This window comes from Bombyx mandarina, chromosome 18 (assembly GCF_030267445.1).
Source record: "Bombyx mandarina strain Sakado chromosome 18, ASM3026744v2".
NCBI classification, from domain to species: domain Eukaryota; kingdom Metazoa; phylum Arthropoda; class Insecta; order Lepidoptera; family Bombycidae; genus Bombyx; species Bombyx mandarina.
The window spans coordinates 5172165-5192467 of record NC_143224.1 but is presented as its reverse complement, the minus strand read 5'-3'; the positions used below and the strand labels follow the sequence as shown (position 1 = coordinate 5192467).

The 20303-nt window shown below is 35.5% G+C and overlaps 1 protein-coding gene across 2 annotated transcripts in view; it reads left to right on the top strand.

The window, feature by feature from the left end:
* The window catches only part of LOC114246359 (transmembrane protein 151B), a 65306-nt gene that overhangs the window by 30799 nt on the left and 14204 nt on the right, over positions 1 to 20303 (top strand). For both annotated transcript variants that reach the window (XM_028178841.2, XM_089734561.1), the window contains exon 2: positions 10721 to 10869. In XM_028178841.2, coding sequence (XP_028034642.2) covers positions 10721 to 10869 — 149 coding nt within the window. The remainder of the gene's footprint in view (positions 1 to 10720; positions 10870 to 20303) is intronic.

Below are 20303 nucleotides of genomic sequence, written 5' to 3'. Positions count from 1 at the left end.
TCTCAACACTAGTCCACAGCATTTGTTCACAACTTAACCTAACCTAATTTATCTTAAGAAGGAGGAAGCCTGGAGATCAGTAATACAGGTCTTTGAACCTAGTACAGACTTCAGATCTTTCAGAGGCTTACAAAATCAATTATAAGGTTAATATCTATTTGTATTTGTACTATAACTTTTAGAGAGAAATAATTAAATTATGATTATTATATATTTGCAAAACCGGTTAAGATTAGTGTGTATACCTAATTCTAAAATTGAGAAAGTCACATCACAATAATACGATTAATATTACAGAAACTTTACACGGATGTATTTGTACAAGATCTGAGCTGATTAAACACACAGACGAGGGCAGACATGAGAAGAGCGCCTCTCCAAAATACGTGACATGAATTTTAAACGCGTTTAACACAAATTTCGACATTCTCAACCCTGGGTCACGAAACCGATTTTTTTTTGGCAAAATTTTTATCGAAATTGCAATAACATACGCCTAAAAAATTATACACATACAAAACCTCACAACGATGACTTCTTTGCAATAATGCGAAAGAGAAGTGCATCGTTATTGCGTCGAGTGCGTGACAATGGCAACAGTCTTCTATATGTTTAGGGTGAGTTTATCTATCTCGATAGCGTAAAAGTTAGCTCAAATTTGTTTGAAGTTGGAACAGCGCCCCTAGCGGCATACGTTGGCAAAGGTTCCATCTCCATACAAATTTAGCTTCACTTTTACGTTATCGAGAACGTTAGATAACTCACACTAAGCATACTGAACATCATATCGAGCAAGATCGAGGGACTGCTGATTAATAGCCTTAGCAGCAGGCACTTGCAAGAAAAAATAAAATGTAATGATATACATATTATAATGTCATTGTATATCTGATAGTTACGTGTTAGATTTTTAAATTACTAACATAGATTATAAGTAATTCTTACTAACAAAATGTTATGGTTTTAAAAAAAAACTGAAATAAAATATAAATAATAATAATAATACAATTTACATGTTGATATTTTCCTAAATGCCAAATCAACACTTATTGTATTAATACAATTAATTAAATTTAAAACTACTACGAACAATTAAATAATATATATTTAATGAAACGCGTTTTAAAAAGAAAATTTCAAGAACACGGTTTTGTTAGACATGATTGATTAATATTATGGCATAAAGCATTGCATGACCTCGTGGGCGATGTGTTACTAATACCTTCTTACATACATATATAGACACAGAACGAATGTTAATAGAGCTCAATTTGCTTTTGAATGTCTTCAGAGAGTGTGATCTATTTGCGTAATGGCGCAACTTGTGAAGGAAACTAATGCTAATTGATTGCATGCGATTACTTAATTTATTATTCCGACTGTTTGTATTATTAAATCGATTTATTCGTATCTTTAGCGGTACGCAGCGGCTTGGCTCTGTCCGTGGCATTGCTGACGTCCATGAGCGACGGTAACCACTTACCATCAGGTGGGCCGTATGATCGTCTGCTTGCACGGGCAATAAAAAAATGTATATTTCTATATTGACGAAAAGTTAAGGTTAAAATACTATATTTATTTTCCTAGTTCAGTTGTAAAGCGATTAAGCTATGCATGGTGGTATGTCTGCCATTCCAAATTCAATTATATTTAAATTGAATTCGTCTTAAAGTTGACAGTGGTATTCTTCATTTCTTTTTTTTTTTTTTTTTCTCCACCTTATCCCACTAGGTGGGGTCATCATCTCAACTCTTATTCCTTCCTCTCTCTCTCTCTCTCTCATATCGTCATTCACACACTCCATCCATGTCTTTTTCGGTCGACCTCTTCCCCTCTACTTTGCACTACCATTTCCATACATCTCCTAGTCACAAGCATCTTCTCTCTACGCATCACATGTCCATACCACGTTGATTTTTTTGCTACAGGCACCATAAATTTTTTGACCAATTAAAACAATTTCAATCATTACGAGATATGGTAGTATGGACAATTAAATTAACAGAACAACTCTCAAAATATAATTCACAAAAGCGAATACTTATTTATAGCCGGAGATTCAAAGCGGTTCAAAGTTATCTCAAGAATTATGTAGTGGAAACTCCTTTGTGGCTGTTGAGTGAGAAAGGGGCGAAGTACCGCATTTAATTCGGTTAATGAGATCGGTCCTGTACCTCCGAATTCTGTAGGCGTCAATGTGAAACGATGCGTATAAATATTTCTTTGACAAATCTCTCCTTCGAATTATTGTACCTTTTTTTATTTTTTCATAGTTTAAATATTATATAATTTCGGCGTAAATGCGTCATTTAACTTAATGTGCTCTTAAACATTATTTGCATCAAAGGTGTTTTTGTCAAGCATCTTCATGTACTTAGACCAGAGGAATCTATATTAAAGCGATTTTTGCGCTAACTTTTACTAGTGGTAGGACGTCTGGTCAGTCTGGTCTTTGAAGTCGTCGTGGCCTAACGGATAAGACGTCCGATGCATTCGTGTTGAGCGATGCACCGGTGTTCGAATCCCGCAGGCGGGTACCAATTTTTCTAATGAAATACGTACTCAACAAATGTTCACGATTGATTTTCACGGTGAAGGAATAACATCGTGTAATAAAAATTAAACCCGCAAAATTATAATTTGCGTAATTACTGGTGGTAGAACCTCTTGTGAGTCCGCACGGGTAGGTACCACCACCCTGCCTATTTCTGCCGTGAAGCAGTAATGCGTTTCGGTTTGAAGGGTGGGGCAGCCGTTGTAACTATAATTGAGACCTTAGAACTTATATCTCAAGGTGGGTGACGCATTTACGTTGTAGATGTCTATGGGCTCCAGTAACCACTTAACACCAGGTGGGCTGTGAGCTCGTCCACTCATCTAAGCAATAAAAAAATAAAAATAAAAGTCCGCACGGGTAGGTAACACCACCCTGCCTATTTCTGCCGTGAAGCAGTAATGCGTTTCGGTTTGAAGGGTGCGGGAAGCCTTTGTATTATACTGCTCGGTGGTGGCGGCATTTACGTTGTAGATGTCTCTGGGTTCCGGTAGCCACGCAACACCAGGTGGGCCGTGAGCTCGTCCGCTTATCTAAGCAATAAATAAATAAAAAACTAGATTCAGTATTCTGTTTCTCATGTACTAACTAAACTATAAAATTACCAAGCGTTCGTTTGTCTTATTGTATTGTTGTTCAAAGCCCTGACAAATGGGTTCCTTTCTGGAGCACGGCTCGTATTACAATAATACATCTTGGTCACCGGATGCACAGTTTATGTCACAGAAGGCTTTTGTTCGGTCCTTTTGTTGGTCATTACGGTAATCCTTGCTACGACAGCGTGAATGAAGAAAGACAACGCGCTAGGCGTTACTGTCGAAGGAAAATGCAATAATTAATATGAACAATATAACTGTCCGATCTAGGATGAATTTATCACATGTTACAACAGCTTGCACTGATTAATGCCGCGTTATACCCACTATCCGTCTTTAATACAAAACATATTTTAATTTTATTAAGTTTATATAGTACAATGATTAAAACGAAGTTATTTCAAAAACTACTTCGCAATCTTGAAGGCTACTCAGGAGTTCGCAACTCAGATTGACTTGAAGATACAAATTAATTAACAAACGATTGTGATTGACAGGGGCCTGTTCTTGTTTTAGATTAAAATTTGGCCAATTTATTATTACGTATTTTGATTTTTAACTTTTATCCGGATTTACGTCGCCTTTTATAAAAGCTTCTATCATTTTTTCCCCCTACCTATTCGTTGGTAGCTTAAGAGGGTATTTCAGCTACGCCCGGACGGAAAGGTGAGCTCACGGGCTTAGCCTGAAAGAATTTGCTAACGCTTTTCACTGGTGGTAGGACCTCTTGGGAGTCCGCACGGGTAGCTACCACCACCCCACCTATTTCCGCCGTGAAGCAGTAATGCGTTTCGGTTCGAAGGGTGGGGTAGCCGTTGCAACTATACTGAGATCTTAGAACTTATATCTCGAGGTCGGTGGCGCATTTACGTTTTGTACTGGTGGTAGGACCTCTTGTGAGTCCGCGCGGGTAGGTACCACCACCCTGCCTATTTCAGCCGTGAAGCAGTAATGCGTTTCGGTTTGAAAGGTGGGGCAGCCGTTGTAACTATACTGAGACCTTAGAACTTATCTCAAGGTGGGTGGCGCATTTACGTTGTAGATGTCTATGGGCTCCAGTAACCACTTAACACCAGGTGGGCTGTGAACTCGTCCATCCATCTAAGCAATAAAAAAAAAACGCTAGCAAAAGTAGTGCTTCGCAGAATCTACCACCGGATCTACAACCCACTGAGAAGATCCGGCGAGAAACTCAGTGGGCTGTGTTTGTGGGTTAATTCGCTTGTCGAACTCTTGGACGGTGACCGGTGTTTGAGAGACCTAAAAGCACCGAGAGTGAATCCGGGGGATCCGACAAGACATGTTTGGGGCGCTGGCGACTTTGCGTTGCCCGGTCGTAGTCGGATAAGAAAAAACTTCTATTGTCTTCTACAAAAAAGTGAGTTACAGATTTCTTAATTTATAGTTATGTTTGTTTTCTCCAATTCACGGCACTACTTATGAGCAACAGCGAAACGATCTTTTGTAAATGAGCAGATAAGCTTTCGGCCTGTCTGGTATAAAATAGTAATAAGTACATATGGACATCACAACGTGAATGCCACTAAACGGCAGAAGTCGTTGTGGCTTTAATGCCTCTTATCCTGCTTATGACTACTTTTTCTAATTAATTACGTACGTGATAAATGCTCGCGAATAACTTCGCGAAGAAATGACTTTGTATGACAAAACATAAAATCATAAAATGCCTATGTGTTCCAGTAACCACTTAACGCTTGGTGGGTTTTGAGTTCGTTAGCTCGTAAATAAATAAGTTCATCTCCAAATACAATGTCAATCTCTTAGGCTGTCCCACTAGTAAAGGAAACGCATAATTGGATCATGAGAGAAATAAGCAGGATAGTGGTAGTTCCTCCATCCGCACAAAGCACATAATGGCGTTGGTGTTAGTTTCTCACTTCAAACTGCATGTTCTTACATGGACTTTTTTTAATTCAATCCATTTATCCGGAGTAGGGTTCATGCATACTACCTGGAGCCACTGCAGTCATTCACAGTGCGTTTTCAGAGATTTGTTTTTTGCCACGTACCATCCGACTTTGGAATGAGCTCCCCTCCACGGTGTTTCCCGAGCGCTATAACATGTCCTTGTGGAGCAAGGCTTGTTGGGAGCACTTAACGGTAGCCAGCGGCTTGGCTCTTTCCTTGGCATTGCTGAAGTCCATGGGCGACGGTAACAGCTCACCATCAGGTGAGCCGTATACTCGTCTACCTACAAGGGCAATAAAAAAAATACTCCTTTCGAAGTCGACAAAAAAAAATCTTCACCTTTATCTTTGAAATGCATAACATACCTAAAATTTATATTTAAAACATAAAAAGGTAACGCAAAATGTGCCAACCCAGCGACTGGAATAAACTTTCGAAATGACTCAATCCCCGTGAAACGGACTTGAATGAATATTGCATTTCTTTGCATAATTTAAGCTTTTCTTGGGTGAATCATTTTTCACATTTCATTAAGTGATGCATTCCACAAAAGTCTTAAGATTTAATTATCTATATAGTTTAGAATTCATGATAGTCAAAATACTGGAGTAATAAAAGTACTGTTTCCAACTGACAACTCTGGAAAACGATTAGAAAGTTTACGTCAGACGACCTTCGACTGAAACGGTGTTATTACCATCGTATCCTCAAAGTTTCGTTGAAAATTTGCTGTGGATTAATAAATGTAAAATATTTGTATAAGTTAATTTTGGATCTCAAAGCTACAAGACGAGAGCTAGGGTTGGAAGTTTTGCGTTATCCATCGGACTCACCAGACTTTGCGCCGGCAGATTTCTACTTTTCCAAAGTTTGGATAACTTCTTGGCAGGGATAAATTCAATACCCGATAGGCAGGAGCATAAAATGCTTTTGAAGAGTTTATGACTCCCAGACATCTGACTTTTTCAAGAAGAAAAATTGGCACTTCGTTGGCAGAAATGCATATTTTATTTGATACAAATAATTAAGAACTGTTTTTATTCTAAACGGCAATTATTATTATTTTTAAGGGATTTTATGACCTGGTAACTAAGACCTTTAAGTCATGCCTCAATTTATATTCTTAATTTTATGAAAAATTATAATATGGAGTGAAATGAAATCAAGATGATTAATTTGAGACATTAATCAACTGGGATGAAATTAAATGAGATGATGTGGGATGAAATATAATCTCAGTAAACTGATGGTCTTTTACTGAGACTTTTTCAGTGGACTTTTTGGAGGATCCCGAGAAGTTACGTCCAGCAGCTTTGTTTTATTTTCCGAAATTTTTGCACTTCCACAGATACTAAACTGTTAATAAACCACCGTTATTACACATTTAAACCTAAAGAAACACTAAATAAACAAAATAAAACAAATCACACAACTTCACTCCTCACGTTCCCGCCAAAAAGTCTAAACTGCAATTTCGTACGTTATATAACCTATTAGAATAAGAATGCTAAAATTAGAATTTTAAAATAATATTTATTAACGTATTGTAAAATTCTAGCATGATTTCGATAACAGTTCTATGAATAAACAAAACATTAATATTCAACCCCGTTTCGCTGATTCACTTTATCAGAAATTTGCTTCACTTCGAATTTTGTTTTTTTTTTATCCTGATCAGTATGCCTCGTTCTCGTCTGAATCAGAACAAATTTGAAACAAATTTTAACGATCCAACTTTTTGCGATCCCTCAAGAGGTACTACTACTTTAATGTTTTTTTTTTCAATTTAGTATTTCGAAATGTAAAATTTTCGGTTTGATAATTTCACTTAAATCTTTTTTTACTTTCTAAACCTATGAAACTATGTAGTATTTTTGTCATAGTGTCGTATATATCAGCAAATGGAAAAATGTCTCGAAAACGTTAATACTAATAAATAAATAAACGATCTCTGTTGAAATGTTTTTCTACTCTAGATTCTTCGACGCGCATCGTTACTCAAATTAAACTAGCTAACCCACGGGTTCAACGGTCAAGTGATATGACGCAACGTCACGGCGTCTGCATTCTTCGTCGATTTTTTTTCGTATTCTTCGTCGATTTGTCGACTTTTGTTTGTGTTGATCTTTACTTTACTAGCATTAAAACTTCGCCTACGAAAATTGTGGTTGTGAAACTTAACACTTCGCCTACGAAAATTGTGGTTGTGAAACTTAACACTTCGCCTAAAAAAATTGTTCTCTTACACTATGTGGTCGAATTATTTGAATATCGCCAATAGATGGTATTAAATGTAAAATTAAATTATATATAATTCTGGTGCCTAAAAACACCGTTAATGGATCGAGAGGATCTGTAATGACGTGCTTTGGGGTCCTTCGGAGCTGGATCGTTCGCCATATATAGCTGATTGAAGTGTTTACATACAAGCTAAATAGTCTAAATTATTAGATCTTACAGTTTTTATTATCCGGTTACGGGTAATAGGTCAGTGAATCTCAAATTGAACGAAAAGCTTATATGTATACATATATGTAATGATATTGAGTATTTCAGAATGAACAAACAATAAAATACTTAATTGGGTTTTCTGTTATATAATAAGAAAACAACATTTAAAGGCCTTAATCTCTTTTAAAATTAATATAAAAAATTAAACAATATTAATAAATTAAACAGAACTCTCTTTTTACTCAATGACAGACCCTCCATGATACTGAATGACACGGTAGAAAAATCCTTTATAAAAACTAAAGAGTTTTAAATGATAAAGGTTTTTCTTTACATGTATATTTCGTTTCTGAGTGCAGTTTCAAAGTTTAGCGTACGAGAATGATTATGTTGCGCACTTATTAGCAATTACTCTTACTAGATTACATTTAGTCGATGTGTGTATGTTCCTTATAGAACCCGACACGGTTGAACAGATTTCCAAATATAATTTTTTTTCATACTAAAGAGTCTACTAAAACACGTACTGTGCGAAATATCGAATAAATCCGATTATCTTTATTTAAGCGCTTAAAATTAGACAAAATGAACTTAATTCAGTTTTTTTTTTCAACCATATAATCATATAATTTTTTATAATTTATAATATCTATAATAACAAATAGTATAAAGAGAGAAAAAGGGTCTTAGTAGTTTGCTTTGGAATAAAATTAGTTCTAATTATCTAAATTGAACTATTAAAAGGAACGCCAAATTGTCGTCCCGACCGTAGCAATATAGTAAATTAGGAAAGTGTTTAATTAGTTGGGAAAATATTTGGTGACCGAGCGCGGGTCACGGTGAAATTATTAGGGCAATGTAAACAGCAAGGGACCAGTCGCTCGATCGGGCCTCCGTGTAAAGGTACTCCTACCAAACAAACACATCCAAACGCTTTCTTCACACTTCGATGAAGTTATTTTGAAGCAGACCGATTTTCCTTATTAATCCACTTTTTCTTTTCCATTTTCATAGAATATTTATACTGTAACATATTTTTCTTTCGGTATTTTGTAATTCTGATAAGATCGCGTGCCTGTTTTAGATTATTTGAATACTCCATTTTGAATGCCGGTATGAATATTTTTCCGACAAGGTTGAGTAATAAGTGTACCACGAAAGACTCTTTTGAAATTTTCATTAAATTAAACAAGGATTTCAGCAACTTTAATGTATCCAATAGACGAAAAGGAATTGGAAAAAAAACGCAAAAAAACTTTTATTGAAAATGTCTAAAGTTGATTATGTTGTGATAGTCATGAATTCCGGCAATAAATTGACACTAGGCGTCTGAAGATATATAATAATACTAGCTGTAATCCGTCCGCTTCGTTGGGCATTTAAAATTAACATTATTATTTCTCACCCCCACAAAGATTCTCATCATTAACGCCCCCGCAACTGGTGTAGGGAGTCTAACACTCATATAAATATCCTATCCATTAAGTACATGTATTTTCTACATGGATATCAAGTTTCAAGTCAATCGGATGCATGGTTCAGTAGTTATAACAGAACATCCGTAAAAACCACTGTAGATTTATATCTATATATATAAAAATGAATTGCTGTTCGTTAGTCTCGCTAAAACTCCAAAACGGCTGGACCGATTTGGCTAATTTTGGTCTTGAATTATTTGCGGAAGTCCAGAGAAGGTTTAAAAGGTAGATAAATGAATGAAAATGTTCAGAATTAAATAAAAATAACAATTTTGTTTTTCCTTTGATGTGTCTCCCGTCGGACGGACTCCTTTTGCTTGTGTGAAGTTTATTTTATACAAAAGTTTAGGTCTTTTATTTATCGATTGAGGCACTACGAGGTCTGCCGAGTCAGCTATCTAATATATAAAATTCTCGTGTCACAGTTTTCGTTGCCATACTCCTCCGAAACGGCTTGACCGATTTTGATGAAATTTTTTGTGCTTATCCGGTATCTATGAGAATCGGCCAACATCTATTTTTCATCCCCCTAAATGTTAGGGGTAGTCCACCCCTAAATTTATTTATTTATTTTTTAGACAAAATTTTTAATTTCTATTTTTTTATGATACAACATACAAAAATACATACAATCCTCAATTTTCACTCTTTTACGATCAACCCTTCTTTTTTATTTGCTAATTAAAAACTTTAAATTTTTTTGCGAGAATTTTGTTTTTATTTTGTCATGACGTAGAATAAAAAAAATCATATTACTCTGAAATTTTCACCCCTCTACGATCAACCCCTATTTTTTATTTGTTAATTATAAACTTTAATTTTTTTGGCAAGATTTTCATTTTTATTTTTATTTTGTCATGAATTAAAATAAAAAATCTGATGTTACTCTCAATTTTTCATCCCTCTATGATCAACCCCTTTTTTTTGTTAATTATAAACTTTAATTTTTTTGGCAAGTTTTTTATTTAGTTTTATCATGACTTAAAATAAAAAAAATCATATTACTCTCAATTTTCACTCTTATACGATCAACCCCTATTTTTCCATCCGCAATAAGGTTGCAAGATGGCAATCAAATATTATAATTGTAGTACGATAAATTCTTATTCAGAGTTTATAATTTCAAGTTCCTTTAATTATGATTTTTTTAAAATTGAATTTGATCTCCCGCGCTCGCCGGTCGACTACTGATCAACTATCAATCGATCAACTATCCCCACCAGGTGTCACCACTGATCCAGCAAACATCACGTAGTAGGGATGGGGACGAAGCCGGTCTCCTGTCTTACTTACTCACTATACATCATAGATTATACACTTAATATATTTGAGAGCTATACAATACTATACATTTTTCAGCCATGTTTTGTTGGTTTTATTTGTGTATCAATAGTATGTTCAGTAGGTCTGAGAATCGGCTACTATCTATTTTTCATACCCCTAAGTGAAAAGGGTTGTCCACCCCAAACATTTATTTTTTATTTTAATTTTTTGGATATATTTTTTTGTTTATAATGAGGTATTATGTGGTTAAATGAGGTTTTTATTTCTACAGTAGAATTTCCCTAGAAATCTTATTTAAGGCAACACAACGTTTGCCGGGTCAGCTAGTTATTAGTATAGATTTCTTCAGTATATTTTACACGTCATTTCACGTCTTGGTCGAAAATATTCATCGTAGCGTAATATCATAATTACGTTTTTCTTCACAGCGTCCACGACAGCAGAGTTTGGGAGGAGTGTTGCGCCGCGAAGGTAATTGGAAGTGCTTCATGCTGACCCTCATGATCGCGGGGTGCCTAGGCTCCGTCGCTTGGTGCAATACAGCTGAGATCGATCGAGACCTCATCGATTTCAGCAAGTAAGTATTATTACTAATTTAATTATTGCCATTCTAATATTATTACCGATATTTCGAATACTGTACAGTTGTCATGCTCAAGGAACGAAATCGTCCGTAGTATTCCGTATGTGTTCTTATTGGTTGGTATTGGCTGTGATCATCGTCGACCCACAGCTTTCCACTGCTGGATATACATAATAATATGTAGGTTTCGTCCAATGTACGCCATTGAACCCGCTTTATAAACTAAAAGTTTTTTTTTCTTCTTTTTATGGCAATCTGTAATTACATTTGATTAGAGTTGCAACAGTAAATTGTGATTATTTTAAATTTTCATTAGTAAGCCCTGAAGATCATTCACAAATAAATAAATACTTATTTATTACATAAAATATATGATTTATGTATATAGATACGAAATTGAAAGATAATTTTCAGCGTGTTTTTTTACTACAGATCTATTATGTTTTAGTCAGGTGACGAGACTGAATATATGACTGGATTAACTTGTCATAGTTTCATGTGCGCACGCTTAATCTACTATTTTTATAACAATAAAAAAAATATCGAAAAACCATTTGTATTTACGAGCAACACAGTTTGTATATTATACCTATTTACACAGAATTGTACTCATGGATGTTATCTGAGTTTTTGAGCTTATGTGTATGTGTCTTTGGTTAATTTGAATTTGTACCCTCTTGTATTTACTGTTAAAAAGTGATATGTATAAAAAAATATTCTCCTTAATAATTTCGCTTATTCGAAAATTTTTGCGCTAGGCAGCAGCTTGGCTCTGCCCCTGGCATTGCTGAAGTCCATGGGCGACGGTAACCACTCACCATCAGGTGGGCCGTATGCTCATCTGCCTACAAGGGCAATAAAAAAAAAGAAAATAAAAACTTATCAGAGTTCGACTTTTTTTAGTGTTTTCATTTCGGGCGAAAAAAAACATGACCAGAGCTTAACTAAATTATTCCACAGATAAATAATATTCAGCTCACCTCTGGCGTTATAATACGGAGTCTAGTCGAGATAATTAAATACAAAACAAAAGAAAAAAGCATAAAATTCAGTACTTCACTTCTCTCATGAAAGCCGTGATTATAAATTATAGATCCCAATTTATTTCCTCTGAAAAGTTTTCGTAAGATACAAATCCTCAATGTAACCCGCACATCTGAGATGAAACTCACTCGCGGAAAGTTCAAGATTCTCAGAAGTAATTCGAATATGAATAAGTTTGCGAAGCATTTTACAAAGGAAATAATTCAATTGTCCGTTCTTACTTAAGCTTTATCTTGAATCCTCAAAATCCTCGAAACTTGTTGATGATTTCACGGAAAACATTGTATCTTGTTATTAATTAAATGTTATCTAAGGGCTATTGTTGGCTCCTTGACTTTTTGTTGTCGATAGTCCGAGTTCACCCGGTTAATTAATATAGTATATAATAATAAAGGGGCTATTGAACCTTATATAAGCAAGAAAAACAATGCCGTCTCTCACCGTAAGACATGAGGTAAAAATATTATTAGCATTGTGATACCCCGATAGAAATAGGGTGGAAGATGGTACCCATACGACTTAAAGTAATATGCGCTATTTAGAACTTTAGGTCTTGAATTGAAAAGTAAATTGGGAATCAGAAAATTCAATTGTCATATAAAAAATTAAAAATTTATTGAAAATCTGATAAGTTTTGTTTTTGTGATGATAGTGAGAACTGAGGCCATTTATGTATGTACATACAATTGTGTAGAAGTCATTGCTTCTTTCTCTAATTTCTTAATATTTGTAGATTTGATAGCTGTGTAGCGTGTAACAAAAAATGCAATTCCTAATTAGTAATATTTTAACTTTTTTCAACAAGTAAATTCCAAACTTGTGTAGTTTTTCTCAACTCTAATAAGTACATTTGTTGATAATAATATGTGAATCGTATTGATATTTCTGTTCTCTGTGTACATTTTTGTGTCAATATTACATACATCTCTGTTATGAAGAAATATTTGCGCCCGTTTTTTCATGTAAAATCAATTTTGTTACGACCCCTATTCGAAGTCATGACGAGGCTAGATCGTATTTAGGATTCAATTCATATCAAGGCCCTTACTGCTCATTATCATATGATACACAAATGTCTTTTAATTGATTAAAACAAATGATTCAATTTTAAAATAATTTCCGAGTACAAGGAACGCCCAAATAACGATATTATATTTTAATGAAAACAGAATATACAACATTACGCTTAAATAAAAAGAGGCTAGTCATGCGAATATGTAGTATTTTCCCATTTGTATTTATTGTAACCTTTTTGAAGATTGATATTTAAAAAATTGGACAACAATAATACAAAAATTTAACAAAAAAGAATACCCACTTCAATAAAATGAATTAAGAGTACCAAAAATGTAGTCAAAGTCAATGAAATATGAATTATTAGGCATAACTTAAAAACTTCTAATCGGAACTTGATGCAATTGATAAAAATAATACCACATCGGAATCGCCAGATTTCGATTAAAAAATAATCATCAAAATCGGTTCACCTAGAAAAAAGTTCTAGAACCCATAAAAAATACAGTCGAATTGAGAACATTCCCCCTTTTTTGGAACTCAGTTAAACAAGACAGTGAATGGGTAAATGTGGAGGATACCAAGCCATTATTGCCTTGTGCGCACGGCGCTTACATGGTTTTTTAATCCAGATAACAGACTTAAAACATTTCTTGAGACATAAAATAGGAATGTCTTGTGAGGCATTTAACGACTTATGTACGCAGAGGAAATTTACATTTACCGTATAGAAGAGAACAATGATTTTGCATATAAATAGGCGAGCTATTTATTATTTTGCGTTAAGAATACTTATAAAAATACATTTGTGTCTACGAGTAGTAATACTATCAAATGCTAGAATAAGCAAATAAAACTTTAGATGTATTTAAGAGAATGTGTAATGGACAGCTAGAATTTTTTTAAATAGCTTTTACGTGAGGTATTGGTCACCATAACGTAAAAAATATATTTTATCCTGGGAATAGTATTTCTTTCTGAATACGTACATGCTTTTCTGAACCTTTGAAAAAGCTGAACAATTGTGACGATAAAAGTAACAAATAAACTCGCTTTCTCATACTATGAGTATGGACAATAATCCATACTTCATAATCTAAGCTTGTCTGTAATAACAGATAAGCTTAATTCAAACAGAAATTTTCATCGCTATACCTTATGTTTACTTTAATTACGATAACATTAGAGCTAACTAAAGTTATTTTAGATTTTTCTGTTTTATTAATTAATTGTAATGGATATGCTTAATGATAATTTTATTCGGAATCACGTTTAAGACGATTTGGATTACAGTGTTGTTCCTTAATGCGTAGCACGAGGCAAACATTTTTGGAGATACATTTTAGGGCTGGCCAGAATGAAAAAAAAGGCCCTGAGGTTAAAATACGAACATTTTACCGTGTGATTGAAAATGAAAACTCGATTAATTGATTTCACCGTATTGCGAATCGGCTTTAAAGCAATGTTTGGCACGGAGGTCACAACTAATTTTGGCTTTGTCAGATTGAAATATATATCTGAATAAGCAGAACTGCCTAATAAGTTTAGTTATATTTAGATATATTTATAAATGTTCACTATAGTCGAATAAGTGTTCATTATTATTATGTTTCGAAAAACTGCGATAAGGTAGTATTTAAAGTGAGTTTACGGCTCATTGTGGAGTCTGCACGAGGTGGTAACAAAGCTGTCATGTATTATAATTATTAGTGGATTAGCAGATTGGGAGAGTCTGGCACAATTTTGACTAATACTTCATATCTCAATGTGGGTGAGGAGGACGTTCTCATAGTGTCAATGGATCATGAGCTCGTTCATCCGTCTATATCAGTCTTTTGAAAAACAAGCAGGAAAATTAGATCTATTCGGACTACCAAAATGCCCTAGTGCCATTATCCAAAATAACACTTTGTGGAAGCGGTAGGCAAGTAAAACGAGGTTACTATCACTACAGATGAAGGGGAAGCAGAAGTAATTACTCGAGGTGATCAGCGTCGTATATCAGATTTTTTTAATTTCCCTTCGACCGAAAATGTAAATGAATTGGTAGTCAAATAAAATGAGGTTACTATCACTACAGATGAAGGGAATGCAGAAGTAATCACTCGTGGTGATCAGCGTCGTATACCAGATTTTCTCATCAATGGCCGGATAGACTCATATGCGCATTGAATTTCCCTTCGACTGTAAATGTAAACGAATTGGTAGGCAAATAAAATGAGGTTACTATCACTACAGGTGAAGGGGATGCAGAAGTAGGTACTCGAGTTGATCAGCGTCGTATACCAGATTTGTTCATTAATGGCCAGATAGACTCATATGTACATTTAATATCCCTTCGACTGTGTAAATCTAACTGAATTTTATACATGAGTGTGTTAGATTGATTGTTTTTTAAATACAACAGAATGTGCTCCTACTAATGATTATGCGCTCTTGTACACCATAAAGGTCAAAAAGCTATGCTTGCCCATTTTTTTAAACCACCTTTGAAGGATATAATGATGAAGAGACAACATTAAGGGAATATTTATTACTTTAGATTGCATTATTACATTTAGATATTTATGAAAGCCAATAATAATATTTGGAAATGGACTCTGGATGAAAGTGGTTTCACGTATTCTGGCTCCATTTGGAGGTTTTGCGATTGTTTAATAGAGACGATATAGTCATCTCAAACAATTCCTCATTTAGTTTCACGATTTCCATAATTAAAACATTCATGCAATGCCCAACCCTACAATTCTTATAGGCCTTCCATTACGATAATGTGTGGGCAGACACTGAACTGTGGAAATGACATCGTACGTTGTAGCTTCGTTCACATTAAAGTACAATACGGAACTTAATTTCACCCGAAGGCATTTCCTAATCCGACGAAACTAAAATATTACGACCTTACAACTATTCCGAAATTTTATATGAAACAGGCAATTTAATTGCAACTACTGGCGGGTCGAGTTGATGGCACTATGCCAAAAATATTTCCTAAAGTGCCAACAGCAACTGTACAAAGTTTCAATTCAAATAAACGACGCGCATCGCGAATGCTTCCAGCGTATACATATATAGGACACAAACAACAAAAAAACAATCTAAAAGTAGTTTTAAAATATCTTACTTAAATTCAATTAGTACTTATGCGAAACCTTAACGGTTTATATTTTAACTCAATAAACAGATTCTAGAAATTACAACATTAATTCAATTCAATGAAAACACTAATTATAAGATGATGTCATATATGGTTAACCGTTTAGTTATAAATGTTTTGGAACGAAGTTCCTTATGGAACGATGCGGAGGGGTACCCTAACCGGGAAAAAAACGTCCATAACGTAAGATTGTTATTAGTAATGCACACAGTGTGTTTTGAATTTAGATGTTTGGGACTGGAAAAAGGATAAGTTTTAGGACTCACTCTGTATTTCGTTGATGCACTATTATATTTTCTCACTGGCGAGAGTTATATGTGCTGATTGATCAACAAATCACAATTTTTTTGTTTTTGCACCGGCACCGTGTTTTAGTTTTTTTTTTTTTTACACACTTCGCGCCATTTTCATACGCGCATAGTTTTTCTTGTAGTGTCAACAGATGGCGTGGATAGGGGATTGAGGAAGGAATAAGGAAAAGGAAGTCCCAACATTTCCCCCCACTTGAAATCATTGGAGGATTTCAAAAGATTTTAATAAGATAATAAGCTGTGGTAACTAAGGTACCTAGTGAATTAGAGATAATAATATGGTAAGAATAAAGTAATAATTAAGATAAAAATAATAATTATGTGAATAAATAAACTATTATATTAAATTAAATAATAGTATAAAGTAAATTATAAAGGTTACAAGTTTTCGTGAATTGGCAAAGGACACAACTTTGTAACTGGTCGGCGCAGCAGACCGTGAGCTGTTTGGACAGTGACAACCCGTACTACGCCATCAGAACCGGGATGAATTATGCTAATTCTGCCGATACGCCATTCCAACGGTGGAAGGTTTTGATCCACGATCATAACTATATCTCCCAGCTTAACGTTACCGTGTTGTTTAAACCATTTAGCGCGTTGCTGTAATGTATGAAGATAATCCAAATGCCAGACACGCCAAAAACGTTGAGTTAGCTTTTGTAACATCTGCCATCTAGAACGAACTGACATTTGTATATCAGCAAGGAGAGGCTCGGGTAAGCTCACTAGAGGGCTCCCTGTCAAGAAATGCCCAGGTGTCAATACGTCTACCTCGTTAGGGTCAGAAGATACCGAAATTAATGGTCGTGAATTGAGAATAGCTTCGATTTTGGTAAGAATTGTTGTTAGCTCTTCAAAGGTTAATATTTGACTTCCGATTACCCGTTTCAGGTGATACTTCATCGATTTTACCCCACTTTCAAATATACCTCCAAAATGACTTCCGGTTGGAGGGTTTAGTTTCCATTGGATTCCTCGGTTTATCAAAATAGACTCAACTTCAAGATTCTTACTTAGCATTAATTGATGCATCTCGCTAAGATAGCGTTTAGCACCCACGAAATTCGAACCACAGTCCGAAATAATAGTACTACATAAACCACGACGGGATACAAACCTATCTAGAGCAGCAATAAAGGCCGAGGTGGAGAGCTCAGTTACCAATTCAATGTGAATTGCCTTAACCGCTAGACAGACAAATATACAGGCATAAGTTTTATATGTTTTGGCATTTCGTCTGCGACTTTCTTTCACGATAAAAGGTCCTGCAAAGTCGACACCTATATTTTGAAAGCAACGAGCTGCTTGAACTCGGATAGAGGGAAGATCACCCATTACAGGTTGAAGGGGTATAGGATTTACTTTGAAACAGGTGACGCATTTTGAAAGCCGCGATCTAATAAGATTACGAATACCTAGGATCCAAAATTTTCTTTGAATTAAAGATTGTAACACACGAGGTCCACAGTGTAGAAATAAACGATGGTAATAATCAATAATAATCAGAGAAAAATGGGAGGTTTTTGGCAACAATAACGGATTTATAGCTGATTGTGGCAAGTTTGCATTTTTTAATCGTCCCCCCACTCGTAACAGACCCCGTTGATCTAGAATTGGCGCTAACTTTATTATAGTGCGAGAACAAGATTTTCCACTTTTAATGGCACTAATTTCGCTAGCGAATGTAAGAGATTGAACATGTTTTACAATGGTAAAGAGAGAGTCTTCTAGTTCTGTAAAAGTTAAAAAAGATTTGATACGTTTTTCTGGCGGACGAGTTGCGTTTGCAATAAAACGTCGACACCAGGCAAAGATGCGTTGTAGCCTCAACAATGAAGAGTACTTCTCAATTAACTGAGTTAGAATACTATTGTTAGAAGATTCCAAAAGAACATGGCACAAGAAGCTGGATTTTACTTCGGCTAATTCCTTTAAATAAGGTAATTTTTCAGACACCGGCCATGTAGAAGAATTCGAGATTATCCATTTGGGTCCTGTCCACCAAGTGGAACAAGCCACAAGCTGAGAGCAGGTAAGACCACGACTGCAGTAATCTGCTGGATTATCATACGTTGGCACATGATACCAATTTTCGACAGACAAATTATCTAACAGCTTCACGACACGGTGTGCAACGAAAGTTTTAAGACGATGAGGTGCTGTTTGCAGCCATGATAGTACAGTCGAGCTATCAGTGAATGCCCATATCTTTGAAATTGTTATGTTTGAGGTTTGAGTTTCATTTAGTAAATTACTAATATGCTTCAATATTTTTGCTAGTAATACAGCACTACATAGCTCCAATCGGTTGACAGTAAGAACTTTTAATGGAGCTACTTTAGATTTTGCAATAAGCAAGTGAGATGTAATTTCAGTGTCGGTAGTGATACGTAAGTACACAGAACAACCATAAGCCTTGGTAGATCCATCACAAAAACCTACAAGTTCGTATGATTTTGAATGAGGAAGTACAATTAGTCGAGGAATTTTAATATCCTTCAGATAGTGAAACTCAGATGTAAATAGATGCCACTGAGACAACATATCTGACGGTACAGTTTCATCCCAGTCAAGCTGAAGGCGCCATAGTTCTTGTAAGGTAAGCTTAGCTATTAGAACCATTGGGGCCAACCATCCGAGTGGATCATAAATTCTGGCGACGTTTGATAGAATAGCACGTTTTGTATTCCCTGGAGCGAGTTCTGATAAAGCATAAGTGAAGTTATCATCAGCTGGATCCCATTGGACTCCAAGAATCTTGATACTTTGTTTTTGTTTTTCATCACAAAATGTTTTTGGAACTTGATAATGTTCCGTTGGTATCTGGGTGAGGAATACGGGTGAGTTGCTACTCCATTTACGTAATTCGAACTTAGCACGCGCTAACATTTGTATTAACTCTTCTCTATGTTTCAGTGCAGTTTCAATACATGTAGCACCAACGGTGATGTCATCCATGAAAGTATCATGACGAAGACTAGCAGCAGCTAAGGGCCACTCTTTTTCGTAGTCAGAGGCTAATTGATGCAGAGTACGTATTGCCAGATAAGGGGAACTCGTAACCCCGTAGGTTACCGTTTTCAGCTCATACTCAGTTACAGGATCAGAAGGAGAATCGCGCCAAAGTATATGCTGCCATCTTCGGTCTTCTGTCCTGAGTTCGATGTTTCGATACATCTTACTGATGTCGGCAGTAAAAACAACAGCATGCAACCGAAATTTTGTAAGTATATCTCCTATATCGTTTTGAAGTTTTGGACCAGTATATACAAGATCGTTAAGAGATTTGCCATTGGTAGTTTTGGCGCTAGCATCGAATACAACCCTAAGTTTAGTCGTTGTACTTTCCGGGCGAATGACACAATGATGAGGAATTATATACTGCCCGATTTTATTCGAGTCACCGCTAAGCTCCATATGCCCTAACAACTTGTATTCGCGCATAAAGGCGGTGTACTCTTTTTTCAACTCTAAGTTTCGATCAAGGCGTCGTTCTAGGTTAACGAGCCGAGAGAAAGATTGGTTGAAAGAATCGCCTAGTTGACTGATAGGTTCTTTGAGAAGCATAGGTACAACATATCTGCCGTCGGGATTACGATACGTTAGATTTGAGTACATTTGTTCACATTTAATATCTTCAGGGTTTAAAATAACCTGATTTGGAGGTTCTTCGATCTCCCAGAATCGCTTGAGTCCCTCGTCCAGAGAACGTGTGGATGCTAAGAGAGAAGATATTGTTGGCGGAGGTAAATGGTTTGTATCAATTTTACCGGTAATGACCCAACCAAATACGCTGTGTAAAGCTACCGGTAGATCATGACTGGGCTGAACGCGTTGACCGTCATAAATACTATGCAACAGTTCTGCGCCGAGTAGTAAATCTACATTTGATGGTTTAT